The 11,998-nt window shown below is 35.3% G+C and overlaps 1 protein-coding gene across 2 annotated transcripts; it reads left to right on the top strand.

The window, feature by feature from the left end:
• Positions 1 to 2,031: 2,031 nt before the first annotated feature.
• LOC306888179 (choline/ethanolamine kinase-like) lies at positions 2,032 to 11,847 on the top strand. 2 transcript variants are annotated; one of them, XM_079446354.1, is made up of 11 exons: positions 2,032 to 2,720; positions 4,896 to 5,004; positions 6,664 to 6,777; positions 6,976 to 7,109; positions 7,536 to 7,640; positions 8,469 to 8,527; positions 8,719 to 8,803; positions 8,897 to 9,005; positions 9,823 to 9,917; positions 10,050 to 10,131; positions 10,539 to 11,847. In XM_079446354.1, the coding sequence occupies exons 1-11, from the start codon at positions 2,407 to 2,409 to the stop codon at positions 10,593 to 10,595; spliced, it is 1,263 nt and encodes a 420-aa protein (XP_079302480.1). In that variant the 5' UTR covers positions 2,032 to 2,406; the 3' UTR covers positions 10,596 to 11,847. The 2 variants fall into 2 exon arrangements, with proteins under 2 accessions (XP_079302480.1, XP_079302479.1); XM_079446353.1 differs by having other exon boundaries at positions 8,469 to 8,563.
• The last annotated feature ends 151 nt before the right edge of the window (positions 11,848 to 11,998 follow it).

The raw sequence follows: 11,998 nt of genomic DNA, 5'->3' as shown, positions 1-11,998 counted from the left end.
AGTTTAACTAAACTAAAACAGATCAAATATAGGCTACAGAAGTTTGGGGGGAAATCCTTTCTGCAAAATAATAATTGTTTCTTCAAAGTGATGCCAAAAGGAGCAATTCGGTGCAAACTGCCATTAAGGTTTATACATATTTGTTAGGTATAAATTTTATGGAACAAACCTGATATTACCTGGTATCAGTTAGGCTACTAAATTAATAATAACGTTTCCTGCGGATGCATCTGTATGTCAGAAGTATACTATTTTTTTAGTAGCCTATAGCCTACACGTATTTATCTCTAAAAACATCTTGAGATTTAAATGCCTCTCAATGGAGGATTTTATTTTTATTTTTTGAGCCGCCATGCGCCATCTTGAGGATGAACAGTTTGTGTCTCTTTTAAAACAGTTAAATGCTCAATAATCGGCCTCCTTGTCCCGTTCAAGAGCTATGTAATTTTGCAGCACGATGTTGCATGTGGGCAGAACACAGACTGCAGAAAACAGTGCCCTCTGGTGAAACATGACAGTCACTCACAACATCAACTCTTGTGCTTTCAGTTATCTAAATAATGTACTAACATGGCAGTATTTAACAGACAAATTATAAGCTTAAGCACAAAATGATATCAATTCTCCTATTTATGAAATAACCACTAGAAGTGACCTATATTGGTGCTCCTATATTTTTTTGGACGTATAGGCTACTGTACCTAGAAAATGACATGATTTTATGGGCATGTGTTCTTTAAAGTGAATGAGAATACCATAAATTACTTACTGTAAATTAAATATTATAAAAAAAAAAAACAATGCACAGAATGTTCATATGAAAGATTGTGCAATGTATGTAGGACCTCTTTGCATGTCGTACTAACAGGTTCATTATCAAGCACAGCATGTTTGCTCATATAAACACGTGTCTATGTAACAATCATAAAGCATAGACCATTCAGTTGGATTATTAACCCTCGTTCCGCCACAGAGGAGCTGTTCAGTGATCGGTGCTGAAAGCCTTACTAAGTAAGAGTAACAGTGGTGGAAGTGAGCAATGCAGGGAACACTGTGTGCTGCAATTCAATTACAAAGGTTGTTTTAGGACGTGGGGTAGACAAAGTGATTTGAAGGTTAGTGTGAATGTGTGTTTGTGTGTGAGAATAAAGAAAGACAGAGAGAGCTTGAGAGACTCGATGCTGCACTCCCCACAAATGCTGTAAGATCTGATCCAAAATGCTAATCTTTACACTAATTTAGCCCATCTCAGAGTATTAGCCAGGCAGGTTTTAAGAAACACAGACACTTTAAACATTTTTACTTTTTTTACTCTTTTTTTTTTTTTTTTTTTTTTTTACTTTTATTTTTCATTAAACTTTTTCTCCAATTCCTGATTTATTTTTGCCCCAAAAGTTTCTGACCCTGCTTGCTATTTATCTATCTATGCTATTTTTATATCTGACTATGCATCTATGCATCTGTCTGTCTGTCTATGCATCTGTCTGTCTGTCTATTTCCTCCTAACTATCAACAATAAGAGCATTACCCACACAAATACTATCCCACTAATACACATTACACTAAAAAATTCTATAAAAATTACTAAACAGTACAACATAAGACTCCACTGTAATAAATAATTTAAAAATAAATAAATACTTCTAAAATAAAATGTACACTGTGTTTTCAACAATAAGGTAAATCATACATTTAGTCATTTAACAGACGCTTTAAAAGCGACTTACAAATAATAAATAAATAATTTCTAAATTTTATTCTTCCTCTAAAAACACATTTTAATATTTATTATATTTACAGTGAAATTATATATATTCTATATTATAAATGTCATTTTACCGTCAAGTTACTTCAATTATCTAATTATAGATTTTACTGTAACGTTATACTTTTCAGTGCTAACCGAACAATATTTCCCAATACTCATTGTAGTTGTGATGGAACTGACCAATCAGCGCTCTGACTTTAAGGAGGCGGTACTAGAAATGCGTTGCGTGTCGCGCTATCCAAATCTGATTGGTTAAAACAAACGTCAATCTTCTTAAATCAATCTGCAGTGACAACGCTCTAGCGGGTACTTCACGAGGAAGTAATGGGAAGATGATTAATTAACAGCCTTTATAGTTTGTTTATACGTCTGCATATTTAATATAACACTTAAGCAAAGGTCATGTGGAAAGAATAGCTAGGAATATTCCCGATATCTTTAATCTTTAGTTCTTTCGCAGTAAACGGTGTTCTGTTATCGCGAGCGATTAGACGTTTGATGGTGCGCTCGTGATAGTGGTGCATGTGCGTCTATTCACGTTCAGTTAATGCTGCTTCTGGGGCGGATAGGAGTCCTTACTTATAGCGGTTCGGTTCTTTCACTCTTTAAGGAGCATTGGATTTCTAGCGCGTAGGATCATGAATGCCAGCCCGATAGTGAAGTGCATGAGTGATGGAGCTGGAAGTGTAGGCAGATGCGTCGAGGATGACGCAGATTCAGACAGACCTGCTGGCGGAGACTCACTGATGGCGGCCGAGGAGGGACATCCGAGATCTGCCAGTCCCCGCGGTGTGAACGGAGATGATGACTCTGAAGCGGAGTCCCATCAGGACGGCCGTAGCGTGGATGTGGACCCGGACACTAGGAGGAGGGCGTTCAGCTGGTGCCGTGACTTTCTGTCCGGATCATGGAAGGATATATCGGAGCATGACTTTCAGATCAAAATAGTCAGGTGAGCAAACTATTTATAAAAGAACTAGTTCTCAAAATGATTTCATTTAACTTTTTATATACACTAGTCAACATTTGAAGTGGATCAAAACCTTTCATCAAAGTTGTCCTAAAACCAAAATGCATTCTTGTCTTAGGACAACTTTGATGGATTTTTTTGATCCACTTCAAATGTTGACTACTGTATTTATAATAAAAAAAAAATAAAAAATTTATATATATATATATATATATATATATATATATATATATATATATATATATATATATATATATATATATATATATATATATATATATATAAACTTGCAATTTAAAAAAACAGTTTTCTATTTTAAATATAATTTAAAATAATTGATTCCTGTGAAGCAAAGCTGAATTTTCAGCCTCATTACTCCAGTCTTCAGTCACATGATCCTTCAGAAATCATTCTAATATGCTGATTTATTATCAGTGTTGGAAACATTTAAAAAAAAGTTAAAAAGAGCAGTGTTTATTCAAAATAGAAATTGTGTGTTTACAATATACACTACTGTTAAAAAGTTTGGGGTCAGTGATTTTTCTTTTTTTTTCTTTTTAAGAAATTAACACTTATTCAGCGAAGATGTGCTAAATGGATAAAATCGATCACAAGTTCCAAAAAATATGAAGCAGCACAACAGTTTCAACACTGATAATAAATCATCATATTAGAATGGTTTCTGAAGGAACCATGTGACACTGAAGGCTGGAGTAATTACTGATAAATTCAGTGCTGCGTCATTAATTATATTTGAAAGTATATTAAAATAGGAAACCAGTATCAGGGCTTAAAGTTCTCCGGCACCGTGCCGAATCTCCGGCATGCAGCGTTTGGCTGCGGGACAAAAAAAATCCTGCATTTAAAAAAACAAAACTTGTTGATTATCACTTTGGAGTCCATGCGTTCGCCTACCAACGGTATGAGAGGAGCACAGCTTTCACTCTCAACCAAAGTAACATTACTAGCCAATCAGAATTTTTTTGCTCTTATAAACACGAGACGCGCATAATAGTATCCAGTAGCAGAGTCGCAGCCCTGATGAATGGAGAAGTGCGACAAAAAACTGCGAGGCGCAATGGTCAAAGATGTCCATCTAACGCATATTTACATAGAAAAGCTAATTAAAAAGCAGCTGAGCTTTGTAAACAGCTCAGAGTAATCATGTCATCTCCATAAGAACGATATGATTGCCAGAACAAATTTACCGAGATTTTTTGAAAAGGTCCTGTTCACATATGATCTATTAATGGTAACTTACCGGTAATTTACCAGTAAAGACTGCTGCAACTGAATTTGAGTTGCTTAATGTTCATCTGGGAAAACAATGTGCATTATCTCACTAGATTTGTAACGTAAATCATTTATAAACCTTTGCCAACACAGGAGAATATATCAACTTGCCATGTATTGTACATCGGGATTTCGAAGTAAAAGTTTCTGCATGTGGCGGCCAAATATGGAAATTTAATGGATTTAAACATCGTTTAATCAGTCTGTAAAGTGAAACGTCACCAGGCCATTGATGCCCTCTGCAGGAATTTGTTATAATACACAATGTACTTAATTGGTTATGTTTGAATTATGCATAGGCATATTACATTATGTATTTTAACTGTGTTGTTCAATAAAACCCATGTAATTACTTGGTTTTGATATTTTATTTGAGCCAATTATTAATGCCTCATATTTTGTCTCGGCTCGTGAGCTGTAGTGTATGGTCACACCCCTAGTGTCGATAAGCGGTGATATAGCTCATAATTTTCCAAGCTTTCATTCTTCAGGTCAACCATATATTCATGAAAAAAAAATCTGTTTGAATAAGGAAAGCAATAAGTTTGCCATAGTATCCTTTCAAATGTTAAAGTTGCCAGAGTCATTGCTGCCCCATCAAACCATTCCCCTTCCCAGCCCAGCCCACAGAAAACAGTTCAGGCTCAGGATTTTTTATTGCTTTAACCCCTGCAGTATCAGAAATTTCAATAATATTTCACAATATTACAGTTTTTTTTTTCCTCTGTATTTTTGATTAAGTAAATACAGCCTATATATATAGGTTGTATTTGCTTGATCAAAAATACAGAGAATATACACACACACACACACATTACATATACATAGAAATACAGAACAATATTGATTTTTTTGTTCCCGCAGTGGAGGACTCAGTAACCTACTGTATATGTGCAGTTTACCCAATGATGTTCAGCCCACCGGGGTCGAACCTCGACGAGTTCTGCTCCGGATCTACGGGGCCATTCTACAGGTGTGCCACCCTGACCATATTATATATTAAGCAGACCAAATATGCTGTTGCAAAAGCTGATAAGAGTCTATATCTTGGGCAAGATGTTTATTGCCCAGTGCTGTCGATTCCCTGATGTCATATAACTACAGTGGGGAAAAAAACTATTTGATCCCCTGCTGATTTTGTACATTTGCCCACTGACAAAGAAATGATCAGTCTATTTATTTTAATGGTAGGTTTATTTGAACAGTGAGAGACAGAATAACAACAAAAAATCCAGAAAAACGCATTTCAAAAAAAGTTATAAATTGATTTGCATTTTAATGAGTCAAATAAGTATTTGACCCCTTCGCAAAACATGATCTAGTTCTTGGTGGCAAAACCCTTGTTGGCAATCACAGAGGTTTCTTGTAGTTGGCCACCAGGTTTATACACACAACCCTCTACGGACACCTTGGCAATTGAATCACCATTGGCTAGTAAATTTTTGTTAGTTTACTCACCAGACTAATATACTATACATGCATATATATATATATATATATATATATATATATATATATAGCTTTTTAAATATCTGAAAGTATACTCTTATCAGTCAGTCAAGCATTATAATATGATAATCAAATAGGCCTATTACTTAATGATATAACTTTAGTAATTAGAATTAAAACTTGGTAACCATGTATGAATGCATATTAGTCATTTTAACTGAACTTAGGACTGGTGGTGGTGCTTTTTTGGTCACTCAGGGTTTCTGTGTTAAAAAAAAAGGGAAAAAACTAACAACGTTTCCACCTCCGTGTTTGACGGTGGGGATGGTGTTCTTGGGGTCATAGGCAGCATTCCTCCTCCTCCAAACACGGCGAGTTGAGTTGATGCCAAAGAGCTGGATTTTGGTCTCATCTGACCCCAACACTTTCACCCAGTTCTCCTCTGAATCATTGGCAAACTTCAGACGGGCCTGTACATGTGCTTTGAGCAGGGGGACCTTGCGGGTGGTGCAGGATTTCAGTCCTTCACGGCGTCGTGTGTTACCAATTGTTTTCTTGGTGACTATGGTCCCAGCTGCCTTGAGATCATTGACAAGATCCTCCCGAGTGGTTTTGGTCTGATTCCTCACCGTTCTCATGATCATTGAAACTCCACGAGGTGAGATCTTGCATGGAGCCCCAGACCAAGGGAGATTGACAGTTATTTTGTGTTTCTTCCATTTGAGAATAATCGCACCAGCTGTTGTCACCTTCTCACCAAGCTGCTTGGCGATGGTCTTGTAGCCCATTCCAGCCTTGTGTAGGTCTGTCAGGGACAATCTTTTATACAGGTAACAAACTGAGATTAGGATAAATCCCTTTAAGAGAATGCTCCTAATCTCAGCTCCTTGCTTCTATAAAAGACACCTGGGAGCCAGAAATCTTGCTGATTAATAGGGGATCAAATACTTATTTGACTCATTAAAATGCAAATCAATTTATAACTTTTTTGAAATGCGATTTTTTGTTATTCTGTCTCTCACTGTTCAAATAAACCTACCATTAAAATTACAGACTGATCATTTCTTTGTCAGTGGGAAAACGTAACAAATCAGCAGGGGATCAAATCATTTTTTTTCCCCACTGTATGTAATCTTGCTATGCATGTTTGCTCATACATCTGTCTCTCTGTGTTCACACTCAGGGAGTGGATTCTCTTGTTTTGGAAAGTGTGATGTTTGCCATTTTAGCAGAGAGAGAGTTGGGCCCACATCTCTATGGCATTTTCCCAGAAGGTCGTCTAGAGCAGTACTTGCCTGTGAGTCTTTAACCAAAATCCCAGATCCTATATGCATGTTTTAAAAAAATAAACCTTTAAACACAGCTGTACTTGAATTATGCAGTCAAGCTTCAGAGAGATTTGCATGCCTTAAACGTGGATAAAATATTTATCATTCCTCATATTTCTGTATGCATAATCTAAGAGTGATAATCAGATCTTTTTTCTCTTCCGCAGAGTAATCGCTTGTGTACGGAGCAGTTGGGGTTCCCAGAGATCTCCGCTGAAATAGCCAATAAAATGGCACGATTCCACGGGATGGAGATGCCATTCAACAAGGAACCCAAATGGCTGTTTGGAAACATTGACCGGTAAAAGTCTCACACTGTCTTTTGACTGCAGTGCTACGGTTATAGAAACAACCACTACCTGTGTTTTTTTTTAAATGCATGCTTCTGTCCCAGAATATGCAAATTACCAATCATACCTGAAAACTGTATAACTGTCAAAACATTAGCTTATATTAAGTTGTAGCAACACTGGCTGAACCAATGAGTTTAACTGTTTGGGAATAGCGGTTTTAAACAGACATACTGTATTTTGTTGCAACTGTACAGTAATCACAAGATTTAATTACTTAATCTCAAGAATAACAATGTGCCTCAGATAATGGAATTGAGCTAATGTATGAACTGGACCTTAATGTTTTTAAATTAAGCAGATGGTGGTTTATCAGGTTTGCGGTGTATATTTCAATTGCCATCAGTGTTGAAATGACTGTTTATTCTTCTGAACAGGTATATGGAACAAGTTAAAACAATAAAATTTGTGCGTGAAGCTCACATCAAGAAATTTACCAAGCTAATGAAGTATGAACTTCCTGCAGAACTGGAGAATCTGAGGTGAGAAAGATGACATGTAAATTAAAAGAGCTGAAAGGATGAATGGAAAGCGTGTTGTGATCCTTGAACTTCCAGATAACAGCAAATAGCCAAGGTATAAGTGCATGTACAAACTACCATTCCAACGTTTGGGGTTGAAGTCTCTTATGATAAGCGAGGCTACATGTATTTGATCAAAAATACAGTAAAACAGTAATATTGTGAATATATTGTAAAATGTAATTTATTCCTGTGATGCAAAGCAGCTATTATCTAGTCTTTAGTGTCACATGATCCTTTGTCATCTTATCATTCTAATATGCTGATTTGGTGCTCAAGTAACATTTATTGTTATCAATGTTAATAACGGTTGTCTTGCTTAATATTTTCAGGAGTCATTGATGAATAGAAAGTTCAAAAGAATAGCATTACTTTTGTAACATTATAAATGTCTTTACTGTAACTTGATCAATTTAATGCATTTTTGCTGAATACAAGTATTAATTTTATCTTTCAAAGAAAAAAAAAAAAAAATCTTACTGACCCCAAAACTGTTGAATAGTAGTGTAAGTGTGTTTATATGCTAACACCCTTAGCCCAATTCCTGACATCACTGATTAGGCACACTTACAGGAAGCTGCATTCTGTACATACTCAGCTTGCTTGGTCACACACACACACACGTGATTGTATAACTTTTCTCTAAATTAAATCCTTGTCTACCACTCTGTGTGTGTTCCTGTCTTTTTCTGCACTTTTTGTTCAATGGGCTTGTAAACAATAAAAATAATTTTAAAAGCAGGTTCATAAGAGCAATATGATTAATCATGTGTCTGCTCTCTCTGTCAGGTCACTGCTGGCAGCTACTCCCTCTCCAGTTGTGTTTTGCCATAATGATGTACAAGAAGGTAAGAGATCTCACATTATCAATGACGTGCAAGAAGGTAAGAGATCTCGCATTCACATTCCTACACGCATACCAGAGTCCTGCCAGCTGCCTAATCTGGTGATCTGATACATGTCTGTCAGTCACTGTTGTGTTGTACCATTATGGAACACATCTGCCCTTTCACCTATAAAATCATACTTTGTTCTTCAGGCAATATCCTCATGTTAGATGGCCGAGAGAATTCATCTGACAAACTAATGCTTATTGATTTTGAATACAGCAGCTATAACTACAGGTAAAACTAACATACTACATGTGCTTGTCATTGTATAGTTTAAAATTAAATGCAGCTCTGAAGAACTATCCTTTTGGTCTGCTCTGAGTGCAGAGGCTTTGATTTTGGGAATCATTTCTGTGAATGGATATATGACTACACATATGACCAGTGGCCCTTCTACAAGGCAAAGGTGGAGAATTATCCCAACAGACAACAGCAGGTGAGTCACAGCCAGCTCACCCACACACTACAGCCTATCATTAATTGTCTTAATATTATATAAGATTAGACAAAGGGAAAAAAAACTCTTAACAAAGGTCAATTTATAAATGGTTAACTGAAAAGTAACAATTCAGTTTAGTTGGATATTGTGTTCAAATCCAAATAAGCTTTACAAATAAAACATCATAGGACAGAAAGTAAAATTGAGGACATTATAAAATGATTATGAATTAAAGCAGTATTCTCAAGAAAACCCTATTCAAACAAAATCTTTCACGTTGAAGTGAAATTATTTAAAATTCACTACTATGTTCACTAAATCCATCTTTAAAATTTGTGAGTTTAATGTTATCCATTATATTAAGGAATAAACGATGGTGATATAAAAACCTGAAACCTTAGAATTATTATATGCCAGATTAATAGTATTATTTTTTTTTCTTATGCAGATGCAGTACAGCATCATCATAAATTATATTTGACATTAATTTGTTCTTGGTATTTCTCGTGACAAATTGATGACAAATGATTTGTCAGTTGAAAGATCATGTGTGTTGGACATAATGTACATATAGTTTGGTGAGGCTGTCATCTAGTGGAAAGTTTTTGGAACTGACGTGACATAAGTGTGTCAAAGGTTATTTATAGAGGTCTGCACAGCAGCATACAATGTTAATATTGAACAGCATTAGAAAGGACAAATTAGTCAAATTGTGTCATGGGGCAGGGGACAATATCAGTCCTTTTTAAATATCAAAACAAAATGGATATTCATATAGATATTATTTTGAGCCTGTTTGCGGTTTGTTTTTCAGTTACATTTTATCAGACACTATCTGTCAGAAAAGGGGGGCATTGCACCAGCCGACCAAGCCAGGATAGAAGAGAACATGATCATTGAGGCAAACCGGTACGAATCGTATTTACTATACGTATTGACATAACATGGGAAAAGTGCCACTGTGTACCATTTGATGTATTTTCACCTTTACCTAGTAACCTTTTTAATCTGTTTGTCTCAAAATCACATGCACACAAACAGGTTTGCCCTTGCGTCTCATTTCCTCTGGGGTTTGTGGTCCATTATTCAAGCCAAGCTCTCCAAAATAGAGTTTGGATATATGGTAAGCTAAAAAAAAAAAATGTGTCAACACACACAAACAAATTATAACCCTCACAAACATTTTTCTAATCATTCTATGATGATTTTTTAAGACTGTCATTGTATTAAAATTGTTACTTGATTAACTATTGAGTAACTGCATATCAGTGGTGGCCAATACAGCACCTAAAATATAAATATTCATTTATACATTCATATACAGTATTACATGTCCATGTTATTTGTCAATTACCCATAAATGAATGAGTAATACTAAATTCTAAGAGCTCAAACAGCATCACAGTCATGTGTACAGTAAACATAAGTATGCATACAGAACAAACCCCCTCTGTTCGTCAATGATCTGAAGACATGTAAAACAGAAAAGCCATATGTCCTCATTTCTCTCTCTCTTTTGTTTTTCCCCAGGACTATGCACAGCACAGGTTTGACACATACTTCAAACAGAAGAAGCTCTTTTCCTAAATTGTGACATGCAGCATATGCTTCGGGATATCATTTTGCATCGCCTATTGTTTAGGTTTGATTGATTTAAAAAAAAAAAAAAAATTATTTTTTTTTTTCAAGAAAGGGCACAGTACAAAACAATTAAGATTCCTAAAGAACGGTTCATCCTGAAGAACATTAATTTTAAATAATGAAAATTCCAAAGATAGCCTGCCTTAAAGTCATTTTGTAGGGCTTTATAGTTCTTGTCCCTTCCAAAAAATCAGAAGGTAAAAAGTTACAAATGATCTGCAACTGGGGGCATAGAATTTTGTGACTAAAAACTAGATACAATTCACGTACTGTTCGTACCTCTTCGCTGTACAAAGAAAACTGTAAAATTAATTTTGTCAGTTTATTTATAATAATGTAATTATCTTTTGAACATTTAATGTTTACATTTTATCTAACTTGCGTGTAGTCAACATGATCTATTAATTCTATCAAGAATCAATCCGTCCATCATAATTACTGTGTAAACCACAGGGTCCAGTGAGGTCTCTTCATTTTTATGTTCTAGTTTCAAATACTACATTTGTTTGTACTTTCATCTGAAAACAAAAACAGCATAGTAGCTGGTTTAATTTTCCTCCCACGCAGTTTTAAAACATTGCGAAAATATGAAATGCAATGCACGTCTTTTTAAACTTCGGAGTCCATGTTAATTAGTTTCAGAATGGCACATAAACTACTCTCTTTATGATTCTGATGGCATTTAACTTTCAGTTGGAAAAAGTATTAATAATTGGAAATAATCTTGAGTCTTGAGCTATGCTTTTCTGTGTTTAACTATTGTATATAGGTTTAAATATTGTTTGAACTGCACATAAAGGAAATGCCACCTCAAGAACAGAAGTTTAATTATTAAATATTTTTTTGTCCCATTTCTAAACACGCAGTTCTTTTATGTAACTGCTGATGTGATTTTCTGTTTTAATTGTTTTTTGGTAATTTATATTTTTTTACTTGTCCAAAGCAAGTGTACTGTGTTTTGTTCAACCAAATGTTAAAAGCATCTCTGAATGATTCTTCAGTTGAAAAGAGGCAGAAGAAAAACAATACAAATGAAGGATAGTAGCATTATACAGTGAATTAGTGGGATCATCATCTTAAGAATCATGGTGCATTGTTGGAATCATATTGGGAGAATTTGAATGGTCAAATTGATGCTCTTGTATTTGTCCCCGTCTATAAATAAATGTATCCGTATCATTTTTACAATGCTTTCTTTCCCGCATGTTGTAGCAAGTTCAGGGACAAAAGAAACATTGAGGGACCATGAACATTTTAGGCTAGGCCACTTTAACATGCTGCCAATATCATTGTTGATATTGAATCTGTGATTCTTAAATATTGAGTTGAGAAGCAATGGCACTGCTAGA

This window comes from Barbus barbus (assembly GCF_936440315.1).
Source record: "Barbus barbus genome assembly, chromosome: 22".
Lineage (NCBI taxonomy): Eukaryota > Metazoa > Chordata > Actinopteri > Cypriniformes > Cyprinidae > Barbus > Barbus barbus.
The sequence above is the reverse complement of the archived record's forward strand: the minus strand, read 5'-3'. Positions and strand labels throughout refer to the sequence as shown.

Excerpts from the sequence above, each read along its gene's own strand:
- LOC306888179 (XM_079446353.1), top strand. The coding sequence starts at position 2,407 with ATGAATGCCAGCCCGATAGTGAAGTGCATGAGTGATGGAGCTGGAAGT. Across the intron at positions 8,564-8,718 it reads TATCAATGACGTGCAAGAAG|GCAATATCCTCATGTTAGAT; the intron begins GTAAGAGATCTC and ends TTTGTTCTTCAG. Across the intron at positions 9,006-9,822 it reads ATCCCAACAGACAACAGCAG|TTACATTTTATCAGACACTA; the intron begins GTGAGTCACAGC and ends TTTGTTTTTCAG.